Below are 18498 nucleotides of genomic sequence, written 5' to 3'. Positions count from 1 at the left end.
AAAAAAAAAAAACATAAAGCAATGATGGTGAAATTTAATAGGGGAGATAATAGCCATGGTCGTAGTTGAATTATTGGAGTGGGATCACAGGCTTAAGCAAACAGCGATGCGTGGCAAGCTTTAACAAAGTGATTAAGAGGGCAGTCACAAGCGATTGATTAAATTGCAAATATAGATGATTTTTAAGCTAAATTGTGATTAGATTAGCAAGCAGGAACTCTTAAACCTTAATGATATTCTAAATTCTTCCTAAAAGCTTTTAACTTTACATAAAGAAACTGTATTCAGTCATTTGATTCCTTTAAGGAATTTTAATGCTTGAAGCATAGTTGGCCTGTTAGCAGGATTATCTGAGAGGCATACAGCAGCAATCTGCAGAACTTGAACCATCATTGGCTTTGAATCCGCATTGAGGACGGTAGGATCCAGAACATCAGCAGCCTGCCCTTTCTTAATCTTCTGAAATACCCATCCCACCAAATTGCCGCCTTCTTTCTCTTTGAAGTCGGGCCCAGTTGGCTCTTTCCCAGTCACCAATTCAAGAAGGATCACTCCAAAGCTATAAACATCTCCTCTCGTGGTAGATCTTCCACTCTGACCATACTCTGGTGGAATGTAACCAAAGGTTCCCGCAATGTCAGTGCTGACATGGGTTTCGCAGGCACTTATCAATCTAGCTAGTCCAAAGTCAGCAACTTTTGCCTCGAAGTCTTCATTTAGCAAGATGTTGCTGGCTTTGATATCCCTGTGGATGATGTGGGGGATGAAACCATGGTGAAGAAAAGCTAGCCCTTGAGCAGCACCACATGCAATTTTGTAACGTTTAGGCCAATCAAGGACTTCTAGAGCTCCAGTGCGATTCCTTAGCCAAAGATCTAAGCTCCCGTTTACCATGTATTCATAAACAAGGACCTTCTCCTCACCATATGAGCAGTATCCTAGCAATGGCACAAGATTTTGGTGTTTCACTTTACCCAAGGTTTCCATTTCAGCAATGAATTCTCGGTTACCCTGTGTTTTAGCCTGGCTTAACTTCTTAACTGCAACAGTTTTCTCATCAGGCAAAGTGGCTTTGTATACGGTTCCAAAACCACCGTCTCCAATTATGTTTGTCTTGCAGAAGTTGTTGGTGGCCTCAAGAATGTCAACCAAGGTTAATTTCAGGAGAGGCTGCTCAAATGTAGCAACGTTGATGCTCAAAGGCTCCTTGGATCTGCTACTACTTAACAAATAGAGATCTTGATCAATGAAACTATTTAGCTTGCTTTCCTCAGGATCATTTTGCCTGCGGCTTCTTATGATCCATTTCCGCAGAGCATATCCTACGGTTAAAATGATCAATGCACTTCCGACCACAATTCCAGCAAGTCCCCAAGCATGTAACAGTGCTGATTTATCAGGGGTTCTGATCTGGCAATCTAAACCCATGACTCTCCCACACAGATCTTTGTTCCCAGCAAGTGTAATTTTTGATAGGTTTTGGCAAATACCACTTTCAGGAACCAGCCCTTCCAATCCATTGTCTGCCAAATTCAGGTATTGCAGATTAACCAAATGGCACATCTTCTCCGGAATCTGCCCAGATAGCTTGTTCCTTGAAACATCAAAATATTCCAGTTGCATCAGGTTAGCAAGCTCTGGAGGAATCTCCCCTCTAAACTTATTTTCATGCAGATCCAAATTCGTTAGGTAGGAAAGGTTGCCTAAAAATCGTGGCAAGGCACCATCAAAGACATTATTACTCAAGTTCATTGTTTCAATCCTCCAAGCCATTATAGAATTCGAGAAGAGCCCATCAAGTGGACCAGAAAGACTGTTCTGCTGAACATAAAGCCCCACAAGGTTCAGCATCTGTGACAGAGATGAAGGGAGTTCACCATTAAGTTTATTGCAACTTAAATCCAAGTGATTAAGGCCTGTCAAGTTGCCAAAACCAGTTGGAACTGAACCAGACAACTTATTGCCAGTCAAATTCAGTTTTACCAAACTACCCAAACGACCTAAGCTCCCAGGGATGGAGCCCGTGAGCTGGTTATTCCCCAAATACAACCCTTGAAGCTTGAGGGAGTCACCAAATTCAAGTGGAATGGAACCTGTTAATAGATTCCCAGACAAATCCAAGGTTGTAAGATTTGTTAATCGAGAAAGCGATCCTGGAATCTCACCAGAGAGCATATTATTACTCAGCAAAAGATCCACCACCACCACGCAATTCCCTAGCTCTTCAGGAATTAAACCAGACAACCTATTATATGACAGGTCAAATACTCCGTGGTGCTGAACAAAGCTCAAATCAGGCATGCTAGTCTGACGAAAATATGAAGAAGCTTTTGATGGAATTGAGCCAGAGAGACTGTTGTGAGCGAGAACTAAGCACTGTAACTGAGCCAAGTCTGCAATCCGATCTGGAATAGAACCACTGAAATTATTGTTTCCCAGATCCAATGTGGTAAGTGCAATGCAGTCACCAAGCTCGTAGGGAATGCTCCCTTGAAAGAAATTTGAGTTCAAATTAAGAAAAGAGAGACCTGTGAGATTTCCTATCTCCTTCGGTATAAGCCCCTTCAACATGTTGTTACTAAGAACAAGCCTCTCCAATGCAACTGCATTACCAATCTCGCCAGGAAGAAAACCCTCTAACATATTATTTGCCGCAGAAAACTCCATCAAATTCGTTGAATTCCACAGACTCACTGGCAAAATACCAGTGAAATTGTTAGAATCAAGGTCCAGAACCATCAGCGGAAGCTCTGATAGATACTCAGGTATGGAACCATTAATTTGATTACTAACCAAAACCAACTGCGTAAGGTTAGTACACCGGACAAATACATCTTGAATCGTCCCTGAAAGTAAATTCCCATCCAGATCAATTTCCACAAGTGACTCTGAATTACACAATTCTCTCGGTATTGAACCAGACAAAAAGTTATTGCTTAAACTAAGGTGCTTCAACATGGAACAATTTCCGACCTCAGGTGGGATTTTGCCTATGAACCGGTTACTGGAAAGTAAAAGAGAATCCATTTCGTTCCACTTCCCAAGCCAAGAAGGCAATATTCCGGAAAGCTCATTTTTTTCAGCAGAAAATGTTAAGATTGGTAGCTGTGAAAGCTCCTCAGGCAATGACCCAGTTAATGAATTGAAAGAAAGCATCAAAGTCTTCAAATTCTTGCAGTTTCCAAGCTCTGCTGGTATGGAACCATTAAGCTCAGAGTAAACAAGGTTGAGTATACTCAAATTATGCAATTTCCCAATAGATTTTGGGATTTGACATTTCAATGGGTTATATGAAAGATCAAGTTTGCTCAAGGATTTCAACTTGGACAGTTCTTCAGGTAAAGGTCCTGTTATCGAACAAGTAGGTGAAAAAAAGTTTTCAAGAAGTGAAAGTTGGCCAATTTCTGGTGGTAACTGCCCAGTAAAAAGGTTTATACCAAGGTAAAGATCGGTGAGGTTTTTCAAGTTACCAATTTCAGAAGGAATACTACCAGACAAGGAATTATTTGAGACATCTAGAGAAGTCAAAGACTGTAAGTTTGTCAAGAGAGTTACAGGGAGAGAACCTGAGAGAAGATTGTTACCCAAGTCCAAAAACTGCAGCTGAGTCAACTCGCCGAGCTGACTCGGTAGAGTCCCAGTCAGTGCGTTGCCGGATAAATCGAGTGTTTTAAGCTGCTTCAGTTTCCCAAGCTCAGGTGGGATTTTTCCTGTAAAAAAATTGAGCCCGAGTTCCAGGGTTTCAAGTTGAGTCAACTCACCGAGTTCACTGGGGACAGAACCTGACAATTTATTTTCACCAAAAGACAGCTGTTTAAGACGTCTCAGGCTCGATATCTGAGGAGATATTTGGTCATAGAAACGATTTGAAGAGAGGTCAAGAACCGTGAGACTGGGTAAAGAGAAGAGAGAAGGTGAAAGAGGACCCTTAAGGAAAAGAGCTGGAAGAGAGAGTGAGACGACTCGACCGAGTTCGCAAGTGACACCAACCCAGTTACAATGCGGGGTCGTCCCGTTCCATGAGAACAGTATTCGTGGATTTTCAAGAGAGTTTTTGAAAGAAACAAGACTTTCTCGTTCTGGGTTTCCCTCTGCAAAAACATTACAACTTGCAGCACACAACACAAACACCAATAACCAAACAGACACCATTTCCATTACAGAGAAAAAGCGAAAAATTTAACAGGAAAAAGAAGATGAAGAAGAAAACCCATTTACAGCTAAAAAAGTAGAGGAAAAACATTGAAGATAATGAAGAAGCTTAAGCGCCATAGGCAAGAAGGGATCGCACGTAAGAAAGAGAGGGTGGGAAATGAAGTTTGTTCAGTGTCAGAAAGGAGCACGCAATTCACGTGGCATCATCAACTTTTAACTTTGTAGTAACGCCAATTCCTATTCCTTATAATCTTTTCAAACAGGTCCCTAAATAAAGGGGGAGTCTAGTATTTGGGATTGTGAGAAAGGATCAAAAGCATACCCTACTTCTCAGAATCCGCTTCTTGTCTCTTCCATTATTTGTCGTCTTCTATTTATCATTTCTTTTTGAGTAAACAACATGTTCCCACCTAAAGTTTCGCGAACCTACAAGTTTCCACCTGATTTCATAAATTCCAAATTCTCACCCTTAAATCGAAACTATTATTGATTTTTGAGATCTAATATGTGCTATTACCAAATTACCTTGATAGATAAATTACTTTTAACCCCAAAATTAGCACAATTAAATTGCCATCTTATTTTCAAATTTATTTCAACAACACCCCTTTCTTCAATCATTCACCCTATCCCCATCTCCAACCACTCAGCCATTGCCGCCACCCCCACCCCACCCAGCCCCTATCACCATCCAGCTAAATTAATAAAATATAGTATGAAGTTTAGTAAATCCAATCAACCCATCATTTCCTGATTTCTTCCCAAATCACAATGGACTCTATGTTGTGCTAACAAACCTCTTATTGTTCTCGCTCTCGACTTTCTATGATTTTAACCTTTGAATTTTATTCTCTAATACCTTCAATTCCACTCATCTTTCCTCTCTCAAATTCATCTTTAACTCCACCACCTTCGCATTCCAAGTCTCTATAGTACGATCCATGTTATGCACACCATCTGTTCTATGTAAATTCTCTATTAAAAAAGAATTAACATCTCCCATGTTATTTCTTAAATTATTTATTCTTCTCGTAAATTTGAGAGCAGGATAGTGGTATTGTTCACAAGGTTAGATTTATTATGATGGCTTTGAGGAAGAAATCATATTTATGGATAAATGTTTTGGAAGGGTTGGGTGGTGGCTTTGGGTGAGGAATTTTGTCAAACAGGTGGTGGGTGGGTTGGCTATGGGAAGGTTGGAAATGATGGGGAATCGCGGGCGACCAGGTAATTACACACAACACACTTCAAACAGCAAACCACAGATCAACACCAAAGAAATCTGACGATTTGCAAAGACTTGGAATGCGGAAAGATGAGTGGAATTGGAGGTATTAGAGAATAAAAGAGAGGGGTTTGGTGAGGGTGATGTGAGGATTCAGATGGAAGTGTTGGAGAGTTTGGCGGTGTTGGAATCCGACTAAATCAGGCCTAAAACGACGGTTGAATGGGTGGAGATGGTACACGGGAATGGTGCAAATCCCGCCAGAAAAATGCGTATGCTTAACAAGGCTACGACATGAATTCTTTTTTATGGATGAATAATGTAATTTACAATTCTCAATTTTTACATGATACCATTTCAGATTTTTCATGGTTCTGTTGCCATGGAAGTGTTTTTTTTTCCTTTTTAATTATTATATATATATGTTTTTATAGATATAGTGTTAATATCTCACCTGTTGAGATTATTCCAAATTAATACGGAGCAAACGAGAAGGAGAGAAGAAAAAAGAAAGCAGAAAGGCTCAGATGCAGCTAGATCTAATTTTTATTGAAAAGGGGGGGGGGGGGTTGGGTTGTGGATGAAGGGTGCTTGTGAAAGAAATTAAAGATATAAAGGGTTAAGAAAGTTTACATTTTTATTTAAGATTTAAGGCAGTTTAAATTACCATTTTATCCTTTAAACATTAGATTAAATAATTTTATGTTAATTTAAGGGTGAGAATCTGAAATAAATGAAATCGGAACTTAGAATTTCGCTAATCTTTGGGTGGAAACATGTCGTTTACTCTTTCTTTTTTCAAACTACTTCAATTTTTGCTTTTAGTGGGTGGCTTCGACACTTTATATGATAGTGGCTTGTTTGTTTAAAGATTAGTTATTTTGCTTGTAATTAATTTATCAACATATGCTTAAAAAAATAAAAATAAAAAAGTGTTTTAGTCTTTAATAAATATCCAGTTTAAGTACCAATATATGGATTGATGTTAAAATCTAAAAGAGTAAAATGAGATTCTATAAGTTCTTGAGTTCGATTATCCTAGGCATTAATAGGAGTGTCCATTAGAGTTCTTACTCAACTGACAGTTTCAAAGTCTCGATGGATTAGTAGAAATGTACAAAAGCTGATTCGAATGCCCTAATGATAAAAAATAAAAAGATCCATTTTTGCATAATTTAGTAAGTAAACCCAAACCCCACCCCCTCATCATTTAAACTAACTCATTTTGTTACATCATATGTTTAAAAATATAATTCTTCCTAAACTGAGGACATACATTTATATTTTTTGTTCTTCTTTATAAACATAATTCATATATCAAATTATTTTTCTTAATTTCAAAGGATATTGTCGAACTCCCAATATTATAGGTAAACTTACCAAAAATCAAAAGCTTATAAGTGTGAATATGAAATAGGGCCTACAAAATCAGAAAATTTAACCTGTAATGTCACAGAAAAAAAAAAGACCCGAGTGGTCCCAAATAGAGACCAAGGGCCCACAAAAGTCGCGGGTGTGTCAGTGAGTCCAGGCTCAGGCTTAGGCTTAGGCACAGGTCCACACATTATTGGGGTTCAAGAATTTATGGAACAGACGGGACTAGTCGGCTCAATTCGCTGGAGTCCAAATTCTCAGTACTACCCCCCAACCCAGTGTAGGATGAGAGTTGAGAGAGAGATGTGTTGATCTTGAAAGTGTTTATTTGGTAATTTGAAATGAGCTGTCTCATCAAAGGAAGCATATCAAGAAATTCTGGTTCTTGAGGTGGTCGCTTTTCCTTTCATTTCTATTCTGGTTTTGTTTGACTTGACCATGCATTTCAAATCTTCCAAATCATCATTTTTGGCATTATCTACATATTAAAGATTAAATGAGGCATAAAAACACTTGAAAACTGCAAGTCTGGCACGAATTTAATTTCATGAGCACGAACTCAGAATAATATAAAGCAAGTAGTAAGAGGAAAACTGTAAAGTTGTTTATTACAAATACAAGAGCAAAAATCTGAGATGCGAACCATGCAAGGAGAAGAGCTAGTTAATTAATTTATTTAAGAGTAGTATACTTCTTCGACATGCATGCATGGATGAGCATTAAGCTAGTGCAAATTCAAGAGACTTCTTTCCATCATGAGCATTGCTGAAAAAATTGTTCATGTAATCCTGGAACACGAGCTCTTTAAAACCAGTCCCCTCTCGCTCCACAAGCTGAGGCAGCGGCCCGATCTTCTCTGTTGGTCTTGGCATCGTAAAGATTGGGATCGACACTCTTGAATTGGTGCTTGTGGTACGCGCTCTGTGTTCAGCACTTTTGTACCTTCCATTGCTTATTATCTAAAACCAGGCAAAAGGATTAGCTAATTTTATTATACATGAACTTACAGACTGGATTATGGCGCTATTCTATGACTTCTGTGACAGCAACTTGTAAATTTTGCCCTTCAACAAACTCTTCCAAAAGTTCAAATTTTTTTTTATAGACGACCATGGATATGATTTTAGAAGCTTAATTGGAAATTGATCTAACCTGTAAAGAATCGCCAACATTGATGACTAAAGCACCAGGTACAGGCGGAATCTCTATCCATTGTCCTTTATTTCCTGAATCAATGTCTTCTTCAACTTTTACATATAAACCTCCGATGCCATCTTGTAGCAAAACTGTTAGGATGCCAAGATCTGAGTGACGCCCCACGCCAACAGTAAGATCCGGATTAGGGCATGTAGGATAGTAATTCATGTTCACCATCTTGGTCCCAATTAGAGGATCAATTTTTGAGTCATCTAGAGTCACTCCAAGATTCTTAAACAAAGCTTCAAGCAGTTTTCTTACCATCTTGATTGATGTTCTCAAATAATCCAGTGCCACTTTCCTACAAAATTTAAAAAAAAAAAAAAAAAAGAGTTACTCCAAGATTCTTAAACAAAGCTTCAAGCAGTTTTCTTACCATCTTGATTGATGTTCTCAAATAATCCAGTGCCACTTTCCTACAAAATTTAAAAAAAAAATAAAAATAAAAAATTGTTCTTTAGCCAATTAAGAAATATGCAAAAATTCAAGTAAAAACTATAAGGAGGAGATCTTACTTGCATTCCTGAGGCCACTGTTCAAGGGCCTCAGCATCATTGGTATATATCATGCTAATATAGTCCTTCCACTCCAAGGCTTTCTCCTTCTCAGGCACAAAGCTTGTGCCATATTTCACCAACGGGCTTGGACTCACTCCTTTGCAATAAACAGCCTTCTTTTCAGGCAATTGGCCGAAGAAAGTGTGCGCAGCTTCCTTAAGTGACTCCAGCAACTCAATGGGCACGCCATGGTTCACTACTTGGAAGAATCCAAGAGTCTCAGCGGCTCTAGCGATTTCCTCCACCACTCGCTCATGCTCAGGTCCGTCGAGCTTCGACAAGTCAATGGGTGGCTGAGCGTATGTGCGTGCAGTTTGCTTGTCAATTCGCTCTTGTGGTGGTTGAATGTAAGGCTCTGGTACCTTTGATAGGCCTAAGTCAACCATGCCCTTCACGCCGTTGCCATTTTTAACCACAAAGTTGAAAAGTGACTCAGCATCGTTCAAACTTGGAGCCATTAATTGTTTTGAATTTTTGTGAAATGCGAACTGCAAAAGTGAGTGGGAATTTTGTGCTATGAATCATACGGTTGCATTTGCCCATGGTACCTATAAATACTAAAGCTGCTAATTGACATTCATGAATGAATATAATTTTTCAATGTCAAGTACACTTTGGAGGCAAGAGGCAGGGCTTTTAAGAAGGATGAAAGATTAAAACGAAGTTATAATATTGCCTGATCCTTTGAATATTCTTATGCACATATGAAATGCCGAACTACCACACACTATTGAAGATTGAGAATGAATGATGGAGACTTGATACCTAACTCTACTTGCAAGTATTGATCATATTTTAAGATAACAAAGTTGTTAGAGCACGAAAAAGGGCATTCAATTAATTAATTAGGCTTTCTATTAATCCGAGTTAGAGATCTTATAAGGGCATGAACCGAGACAATATATGCTTTCAACTCAAAAGTCCTTTTCACGATGTCAAATTAACTGAAATTTGTCCATGTCTATATCTGTAGGAACTGAAAGAAGTTGGTCATCTTATATTATAATCTTTTGACACTCTAATTCTTTTTCAGCTTTCAATTTGGTTGAGAAACTGAATCAATTGTTTGTTGTCTCAATTTTAATTTCACCCATCAGTAACACCTATAGCTTCGGTTAATTTCCTTATCTTCCATATCTAAGTGTAAGATTAAAGAATCTTAAAATTTTCAACTAAAATTATTTGCTGTCGTACGTGCATAGTTGATCTATCATACACATTGGCACACACACATACTGTGTAAAAAAATATATAACCCGTTTGACATGGAGCTGGCTGGCCATTAATCAGTGTCACAGTTTATTAATATTGCATATTATGCACGAGCACGAACAAAAAATCAGAACTCCTGTTAGTGTAAGTCGTGAAATAGAACCATCAATATTCGAAATTTTTTAACATATTATTATAATACAACATAAACTATATCATTTTTCAATGAATTAACGTTCAATATTTTACTATGCGGAGAAGAAGAGCTAATTACCTGAAAAGGTGAACTTTGCTCTTGCAGGAGAGAGATAAACATCTGAGTCTCTTATATATATACACGTCCAGAGTATTGAGTGAAGGTTAGATTACAGAAGATTCGCTTTACTCTACTCATTTCACTCTCACGGCAACGAGTGTATCTTGCTAGCTCACTCACTCTCTCATGTTCACATTTGCAAGAAAAGACTCAAGGAAAATGTATATGGAGATAACAGTACTTGTGGAGGTGACAGAAGAAATCACACAGAATGACGAAAGCTGTTTTATCCTTTTGTTAATTTTTCTACTGGTTTTGTTTGATTCAAATGTTGGAACCTTTTGAATTTCAGTTTGAAGTCTTGAATTTGATCATTAATTCCAGTTCAATTTTTCTGACTGGAGACCATTAATTTTGAAGGAGTCAACATATTTAAGATAGCAAGCTGAATGAGCAGCTGCTTGGAGGCTTTTGGCTTTTGGGCAACTCTTAGAAAGAGAGTTGGGCCTGGTGATAAATTGGGCTGAATTGGACAAACTTAATATGCAAAGGGTTTGTTCGAGTAAAGTCTAGGGGAAGCAGATATGCTGACCTAGCAAAACTGATATAACTAAAATAAAATGGCATTACATACAGATAAAAATAACAAATCAAATAAAATAAATAAAAAGACTGAAAGAGTTATATAATCATTAACATTAGAGAAGGGAAAGGACTTTGATTTTTTGGCATTCTAATTATTAAAATGACTAACGGTATGTAATACTATATATATTAATATTAGAGTTCCTTTCGCGTGAAAATTGGATATGGCAGTATACGTGTTGGTTAACCAACCCCTAGGTGTCTGAGTGGTTTGATAGAGACTCTTGGGTGTGTTACTCAAGAGGTCTTGAGTTCGAGTCCCTCTTCGATTATTAATAGGGGTGACTCGGTCAGTAGTTCTAGGGTTCTGAGGAATTAGTTGAGGTGCGCATAAGCTGACCCGAATAGGGGTGAGTGGCTCAAGCTCAGCTCTTCTTTGACTCGAATTCAACTCAACATTAGTCAAGTCGAGCTCGAATAATCCCACGAGTCGAGTTCGATCACTATACAAAAAACTTGAAAAGCTTGACTAAAACTCAATTATATAAGGTTGAATTCAAACTCAAATTCGACTTTTACGTACCGAGTTCGAGTTTAAACTCGATTCATCAGACTCGACTAGGCTCGAACTCAGTACTATAGCAACCGAGTCGAGTTCGAGTATCCAAATACTCGACTTGACTTGACTTGATTTCACCCCTAGGCTAGGCATGGCAATGTTCTCCGAAATTCTAGGAACCTGTCTAGCCCCACCCCATATGGGGCGGGGAAACCCCGATTTTTTTGGGGATAGGGGCAGGGGTGGGGGGCATTTTAATCTTTTCCGGGTTTTGTTAGAGTCATGCTTAAACAAAATTGGATTTATGTCATTAGATTGAACTAATAGTTTACATATAAATCTAATAGCATTTAAGAATAATCTTGATGAAATTAATGTAGGAGATCTTAGTTGAAAATTACTCACCTTTACATATAAAATCCAAGCTAAAGGAGTAAAAGTTAATAATTTGCGAACTTAAATTTTTTTTTGTTTGGTAACCGGAATGTCCAGCTCAATGGATTAAATAAGTCATAAAAACCTCTAGATAACTGAGAGTTTTGTCATCCCATCACAAGCCAAACAGTTAGTTTAATATATTTTGAACTTCAAGAAGGCAGACATTCACTACCACGTAGAATATTTATGGAGACGGCTCTTAAAAAGAGCCTAAAATGGCTTTGTGTTTGAATACAATGTCTTTATTTAGTAAAATCAAGCAATCACCTTCAAAGTACATGTTGGATACCAACCTTTAAAATTGCACCCGTCAAAGGCAGCTAATTAACAAGAGCAAAGTCAAGAGACTTCTTCTCCCCTCAAGTTTACTGCCTAAAAAGTTGTTGAGATAATCTTGGAACACAAACTCTTGATAACGAGTGCCACTTGTTTAGTTTATCATGGGACAGTTCCACGTTCTACGAACGTGATGAATATCCGAGTGGACCACTTCAGGTGCTCCTAAAATGAAGGCGAGCTGGAGACTCGTTCTTACGAACGGCCTCCGTGAGAAAAGGTCAATAGACATAACCAATTATCACGAGTTCATAAAATATATTTTCTCTTTGTTTTTTTCTTAATTGTGTTGCTTTGCTTGTGTTGACTAAATATTTTTATTTTGTTTCTTTTGCTGAATATATATAGAGTAAGCGACATGTTCCCACCCAAAGATTAGTGAAATGACAAGTTTCCACCCCTGGTTTCATTTATTCCAGATTCCCGCCCTTAAATTAACAGACTATTATTTAGTATGACAATAAAAGGGTAAAACGGTCATTGAACCCAACAGCCATCCCACCCCACTCTTCTTCTTCTATTTTCCACCTCTCTTTCTTCTACCCTTTTCCTCCTACCACTGCCACCTCTTCTTTTTCTTCTACCCCTTCTTCTTCTTCTCCTCTATTCCTCATTTCTTTCTTCTTCTCTTCCTCCTATTTTCTTTATTCTTCCCTCTTCTCCCTTCTCGGAATAGGCTCCGAGGTGGCTTGATTTGGCTGCCGTAAGACCATCATGTTGAGGCCACTACCCATCTACCCCAAATCGCTAGCGTACCTCGCCCCCCAAATCGTTGTTGCTCCCAAGAAACCCATCACAAGCCGCCGCCGTCATCCCCTAGAAACTCACCGCAGACCACAATCGTTGTTACCCCCAACCTACGGTTGCATTTCACATCACTTAGCTTTTTCATTTTTCTTTGTTTAATCAATTAGGTGGTGTAATTAATAATCTAGGTTGTATGAAATGAAATAAAAGTGGGGTTCTGACAATCAAGTGCAAACAAATTAAAAAGCAGGAGGAACGTTCCAATGGGTTTGTGGTTGTTTTTGGATAGGTTTGTAGGCAGGTTTGTAACTGAGTTTGTGGCGATTTTTGGGTGGATTTGTGGCTGAACTTAAGTGATTTGGTGGTGGTTGTTTGGTGGCGACGGGGTGACTATAGGGTTTAGAGGGCAATGGTGGTGGCGGCGGTGACTTTGGGGTTTCAGTTGTGGTGTTGAAAGGTGGTGGTGGTGGTGGTGGTCAGATGGTGGTGAAATCAAAAGTGAGTAGTATAGTAATAACATCTTCTACAACTGTGTCAAAGTTAAAATTCACTAACAGAGTTAATTTAAGGGTGGGAAGTTGGAATAAATGAAACCAATGGTGGAAATTTGCCATTTCACTAACCTTTGGGTAGGAACATGTCGTTTACTCAATATATACATTATTTCAGTAGTTTTTTCTTGCTCAAAAAGTTTTGGGAATATTGTGTTTGTTTCATTTTTCCCAACCCTATCCTATCTAATCCTACCCAAAATACATATTTATTTCAGCTATGTTTGTTTTCCTATTCAAAACACTACCCTACCCAATCCTATCAAAATCCATATTTGTTTCAATATTTTCAAAATCCAATCTTATTCTATTTAACTCAAAATATTTAGATTTTTTTTTTTTTTTTTTTTTTTTTGGTTTGTTAATTTAACTAAACTCCCCCAATAATAAAAGTTTATAAATTGACAAAAGCACGTCCATCCACCCACATATTTCCAGCAACCGACCACCACCGCCGGAAGGTGGCCAGAATACCGTACGACTGGCTGGATGTGGCGGTCGTGTGTTGGTCTAGCCTTTTTCAATCAGATTCATAGTGGATCTAACAAAAAAATGCCAGATCTACGGCTAAAGATCTGGCCGTCAACGACCAGATTTAGCCACATCTGGTCATCAACGACAGCTAAGATATGATCGTCATTGGCGACCAAATGTGGTTAGATCTGGCTGTCAACAGCCAAATCTTTAGCTGTTGATCTAGCCTTTTCCGATCAGATCGACACACGACCGGCGAAATCCAACTGATCATACGCCATTTCGGCGACTTCTGGCCACCCTCCAGTAGTGGTGGCTGGCTGCCGATAATGGGTGGGTAGGGGTGTTTTTGTTAATTTTTAATGTTTTATTGTATGAACTGTTTAACTAAATTAATAAATGTAGGGGATTAAAAAATAATCTCAATTTTTCAAAAAGAAAAAATCCAAAAATTTACCAAACACATTTTCAAATTCAAATCCTATTCTCGTAATAACAACCTAACTCAACTTTTTCAATATTCTCAAAATCCAATTATATTCTATTCAACTAAAAATATTTAGATTTTTTTAACCCCCTATGTTTGTTAACTTAACTAAACATCCCCAACAATAAAAGTTTATAAATTGACAAAAGCACCCTCACTAACCCACCCACATATTTCCAGCAGTTGGCCACCACCGCCAGAAGGTGGCCAAAATCTACCAGAATGGCGCACGACTTGCTAGATGTGGCGATCATGCACCGGTCTAAACTTTTTCGGCCAGACCAGTCGATTGTGCATCATTCCAACGACTTTCGACCACCCTCCGGCGGTGGTGGCCGGCTGTCAGCATTTAATGGGTGGGTGGGTATGTTTTTGTTAATTTTCAATGTTTTATTGTACGTGGTGTTTAGCTAAATTAACAAATATAGGGGATCATTTTTAGAAAATGTTTTCAAAAAATGTACCAAACATATTTTCAAATTCAAATCATATTCTCGTAAGAACAACCCAATTCAACTTTTTCAAAAATACTACTCTAAATATTCTACCAAACACACCCAAAGTTTAAGAAATATACATTAGTTTACACCCAATGGTTGGCTTGGCGGTAAAAAAGATTTGCATCCTTTATTAACTTTTTGGGTTCGAACCTTAGGACTCTCACTGAAGAGGTCCCATGTGAGAATCCTAGTTCTGATCAAAGAAAAACTAGTAAGTGCAAAACTTTCCAAAGAAAAAAACATAAAATTTCTAGAACTGAAACTTTATTAGCATCCGGCTGATCATGAACTTTTCTTATACTCAAAATCACATCTCTGAGTTGTATGTGTGCCATCTCTCCCCACCAGCTCAGTGACGGCCCTACTCTCACTTCGTCAGTTTTGGCGCCGAAAAGATTGGGATGGAAACTCTTGATTGGGTGCTTGTGCTTTCTGTTGTATTGTATGTGTAGTTGGCAGGCTATCTCTTTTGACGACCGAAGGCCCAAGTTAAGTCCAGCCCGTTACCAGTAAAGCCCAAGTAAAATAGTGATGTCGAATTAATAAACAAAAACATTTAAAAATGACAAACAAAAATGTTAAACCCTAAGGCTAAAACCCTCACCCAAATCCCACACTTTCACTAGCACACTCTTGTCCGTCTGAGACATTTCAAACATCCTCACTAAACCGAACGATGCCGTTTCTTTCCCGCCTCGTTCACCGGTTCTCCACCGTTGCCACCTCCACTCCCAAAATCAGTTCCATCATCCGTCAGTTGTACAGAGAAAAAGATCTCGAACGACTGGTGGATAAGTTTAAAAAATCCTCCGACCTTGAACGTTTCCGCACCAAAGGGGGCATTTACAAGGACACGGTTCGCCGCCTGGCCCATGCTAAACGCTTTGAATATGTAGAAGAGATTCTGGAACACCAAAAACAGTACAAAGACGCGTCTAAAGAAGGGTTCTCCGTCCGNATATTAAATTGTAATGCAGTAGCATATTTTGCTCAGCAGAGATGTGAGGTGGGATGAAGTATGACTGCATTTTGGTAGTGAGATTCAGTAATGCAGTACCAGCACCAAATTGTTCCCTAGCAAAACTAGAAAACACATTCTTTTATAGCTCTATGAATTTAGAAGTTGGCTAACTTGATCCTATCAAAGGAACGGACAGAACCATTAATGGTTCAGTGGGGCACAAGTTTTTGTTCATCAACTTTTCCGCTGCCCGATTCAAGTACAAGTTTCTAAGGCCAAATTCTATTCGAAATTTAATTTGGTAAAACTCACATACTTGGTTGTCTTCTTCAAATTTGATATACATACATTACATGGTTATGTTAGGTTAGATCATGAAGTTCTTATGTTTTTGACTGCTTGAGCCCATGAATGGAATTGTTCTATATGCGTATTACATATTTAAGTTTATTCACATAGCTGCAGACATTGGAGTTTGCAATTAGCATTTCCCCATTTCAAGCAGACATTATCAGGTCTTTAATTTGCTTTGTGTGTCAACTGAGACCGTGACATTATCACATTTTAATGGTTAAGTAATCTAAATCAAACAAGGAGTCACAGGAGCTCAAAATATAATCTTTATCTATCAGATATCTGAAGGAATGAAAAATCCAGAGCTACAATCTGATAGAACACTAATAAATGATCACGTAATTGAAAGTAAAAGCTTAAGCTTGCATAGTAACCACTAGTTGAAATTGAAATGATAGACAATTTCCTGATAAAAAATGACAAGAAACCAACACTTTGTTCCATTACTTGGTTTCTACATCTCTTCTTGTTAATCAAATGGAATCAACCACTAATATTAATTCCAGTATTCTAAAGCTGAAATAGCATCTCAATTGAACTGAACAAAGCCTTAATTTCCTTAATAAACATTCTCAGAATGTTAGAGATTGATAAGTAGAGTAATAGTTACCCAGATTCTTCAGCTTGCTTGAGCTCCCTAATTATTTGCCCCAAAACAATTCATGGTCATTGGTCTACTTGACAAGCACAGTTTAAGAGGTGGGAATGAACATAATCTGGTGTGAATCATAACAGAAAAATCAAAGCAATTTTGCAAATTATTAACTTCTCTGCTTCAATTAAATGGCTGAGAAAAAACAAGAGTTGTTCTGACACTCATCAAATTTATTACTAATATTTATTAATAACCAGAATTATATACTCACAGCTTTATCGACCATATATTATACTTAGCTAAGTTTTAATACATTAAAATTACTAGTGCAATCCAAGGAAATTAATTAATAGATAAATCATCTATGTATTATATTTGAAACACCTTGTATTTTCTTAAGCAAATAATGGTTAATAACGCTGCCAGAATTTGTCTCTACATGTTTCTAATGATCTCTTGAAGCAACTTCTTGGTCTGCTCCACTCCAAGCGCATTGCCATAAATCCCCTACAGCCACAGTAAACTTTTTCATTACCATTGTTCTTGAGTATTGCAATGCATGTATTTCATAGTTCTTTACCATTGTTTTCCAAGAATTACTTCCAAAACTAAGTCGCATCAAATGCTTGTTCCTTGTAACATACCTTGAAACAGGATGAAACGAGAATCGCTCCTTTAGAGGTAGTAACATTGGCGTCAGTAAGTTCAAAGCCAAGGGAAGTCAAGGCCTCCAAAAATTTAGTGATTCCACCTCTTTTCTTCTCAAAGACAACCCTTATCCAAAGTTTATTCCCATCAATACCGGTCACCTTAACATCTTCCTAAACTCAACATAGCAAAAATAGTAGCAAGCTAGTTATATAATGCATGCCTCAAAAACATAATATTTTGTGACTAAGGATTTAGGCGTATTTTTGGTTAAAAGTTGAACCTTTATTCCGTATTTTTTCATCTGCTCTGAAGCATTGATCTCATCTCTTGTTGGCTTCTCATCCTCTTCCACGGATAATGAGTCAATTTCAAGAAGCTGGTCACTAAGAACCTTGACATTCCTCTGCAGCATCTGGATGTAAGTAATAGCGTCCTCAACTATGGTTGCTTTGTTCATCTAATCAAACCAAGAAAACATAATTAGAAAAACAGTAAATTATTATTTAACTACTGTTAAAATTATTTCAATGAGAGAATTCGAGAATTTAGTTTGAGTATTTGGTATTTGCATTTGTAATTATGGGGACTAATGAACGCAGAGCCAACAGCCTATCACCGAGTTTCTGCCTCCTTCGTCTCTCAGCATGGAGGTTCTTGGATTTGTACATGGAGTTGTCATCATAGACTTGTCTCCTCCGCGCCTGAGCAATGCATAATGCATCAGAGGCAGAACCTAAAAATTCCATCTCTGGAGAAATGGTCTCTTCCATTACTTAAAGCAGCAAATGAAGGCGGCTTCTCAAGAGTGAGTTAGTTGTGTGGTTTCTTAGGAGTTATAAGCATTATTTTCAGAGTGTTTAGAGAAAGAGTAAATGGTCCCAAATTCCAACTGGTTGTTGTACATTGAAAAAAAATTGTAACTGAACAAACAGATTAGTTTCAATGTCAGTCTAACAACAAAACATGTGTCACCTAATTGGCTTCAAAGAAAATGGTTGTACACTTAGTACTCATAATTGGATCATCCTTTAGGATTACAATAAGTTACCCAATGAGCCAATAGATGGCCAGGATACTTCAAGTGAAAATATATTGAGCTAGGAGGTTATTTTTTCTGCTTTTGTTGCTGTTATCACCTGGCCATATTGTTGTTGACTGTAAAGTAGAAATTGTATGAGACTGAGACACACATATTCCCTTCTACTAAAGTACAATTTTATTCTTTACAATGCTAAACATGTGTTAATTTGCAGTTGCACTGTGCTGTACCAAAACAGAAACAAA

General features: G+C 37.9%; 3 protein-coding genes across 3 annotated transcripts; all 3 read right to left on the bottom strand.

Annotated features, from left to right (window-relative positions):
- Positions 1-246: 246 nt before the first annotated feature.
- Positions 247-4303, bottom strand: LOC116119196 (leucine-rich repeat receptor protein kinase EMS1-like). The gene has a single exon (XM_031405141.1). It carries the CDS (start codon positions 4156-4158, stop codon positions 289-291), a length of 3870 nt encoding a protein of 1289 aa, XP_031261001.1. The 5' UTR covers positions 4159-4303; the 3' UTR covers positions 247-288.
- A 3033-nt stretch (positions 4304-7336) lies between these two features.
- On the bottom strand, positions 7337-9015 carry LOC116119197 (scopoletin 8-hydroxylase-like). The gene is made up of 3 exons (XM_031405142.1): positions 8467-9015; positions 7907-8252; positions 7337-7713 (listed from the first exon to the last, which is right to left on the bottom strand). The coding sequence occupies exons 1-3, from the start codon at positions 8964-8966 to the stop codon at positions 7474-7476; spliced, it is 1086 nt and encodes a 361-aa protein (XP_031261002.1). The 5' UTR covers positions 8967-9015; the 3' UTR covers positions 7337-7473.
- A 7983-nt stretch (positions 9016-16998) lies between these two features.
- Positions 16999-17984, bottom strand: LOC116119199 (transcription factor DYT1-like). Its single transcript, XM_031405143.1, has 4 exons — positions 17784-17984; positions 17495-17671; positions 17208-17384; positions 16999-17070 (listed from the first exon to the last, which is right to left on the bottom strand). Exons 1-4 carry the CDS (start codon positions 17982-17984, stop codon positions 16999-17001), a joined length of 627 nt encoding a protein of 208 aa, XP_031261003.1.
- Between the last annotated feature and the right edge of the window lie 514 nt (positions 17985-18498).

This window comes from Pistacia vera, unplaced genomic scaffold (assembly GCF_008641045.1).
Source record: "Pistacia vera cultivar Batoury unplaced genomic scaffold, PisVer_v2 Contig876, whole genome shotgun sequence".
Classification (NCBI taxonomy): Eukaryota; Viridiplantae; Streptophyta; class Magnoliopsida; order Sapindales; family Anacardiaceae; genus Pistacia; species Pistacia vera.
This window is presented reverse-complemented; position numbering and strand designations above follow the sequence as displayed.

Bases quoted from the DNA above. Each gene is read 5' to 3' on its own strand.
- LOC116119196 (XM_031405141.1), bottom strand. From the start codon at position 4,158: ATGGAAATGGTGTCTGTTTGGTTATTGGTGTTTGTGTTGTGTGCTGCA.
- LOC116119199 (XM_031405143.1), bottom strand. From the start codon at position 17,984: ATGGAAGAGACCATTTCTCCAGAGATGGAATTTTTAGGTTCTGCCTCT. The intron at 17,672-17,783 runs GCAAATACCAAA...TGGTTTGATTAG, and splicing joins TAGTCCCCATAATTACAAAT to ATGAACAAAGCAACCATAGT. The intron at 17,385-17,494 runs GTTCAACTTTTA...TGTTGAGTTTAG, and splicing joins TGAAAAAATACGGAATAAAG to GAAGATGTTAAGGTGACCGG.
- LOC116119197 (XM_031405142.1), bottom strand. From the start codon at position 8,966: ATGGCTCCAAGTTTGAACGATGCTGAGTCACTTTTCAACTTTGTGGTT. The intron at 8,253-8,466 runs GTAAGATCTCCT...TAAATTTTGTAG, and splicing joins CAGTGGCCTCAGGAATGCAA to GAAAGTGGCACTGGATTATT. The intron at 7,714-7,906 runs GTTAGATCAATT...GCCTGGTTTTAG, and splicing joins ATGTTGGCGATTCTTTACAG to ATAATAAGCAATGGAAGGTA.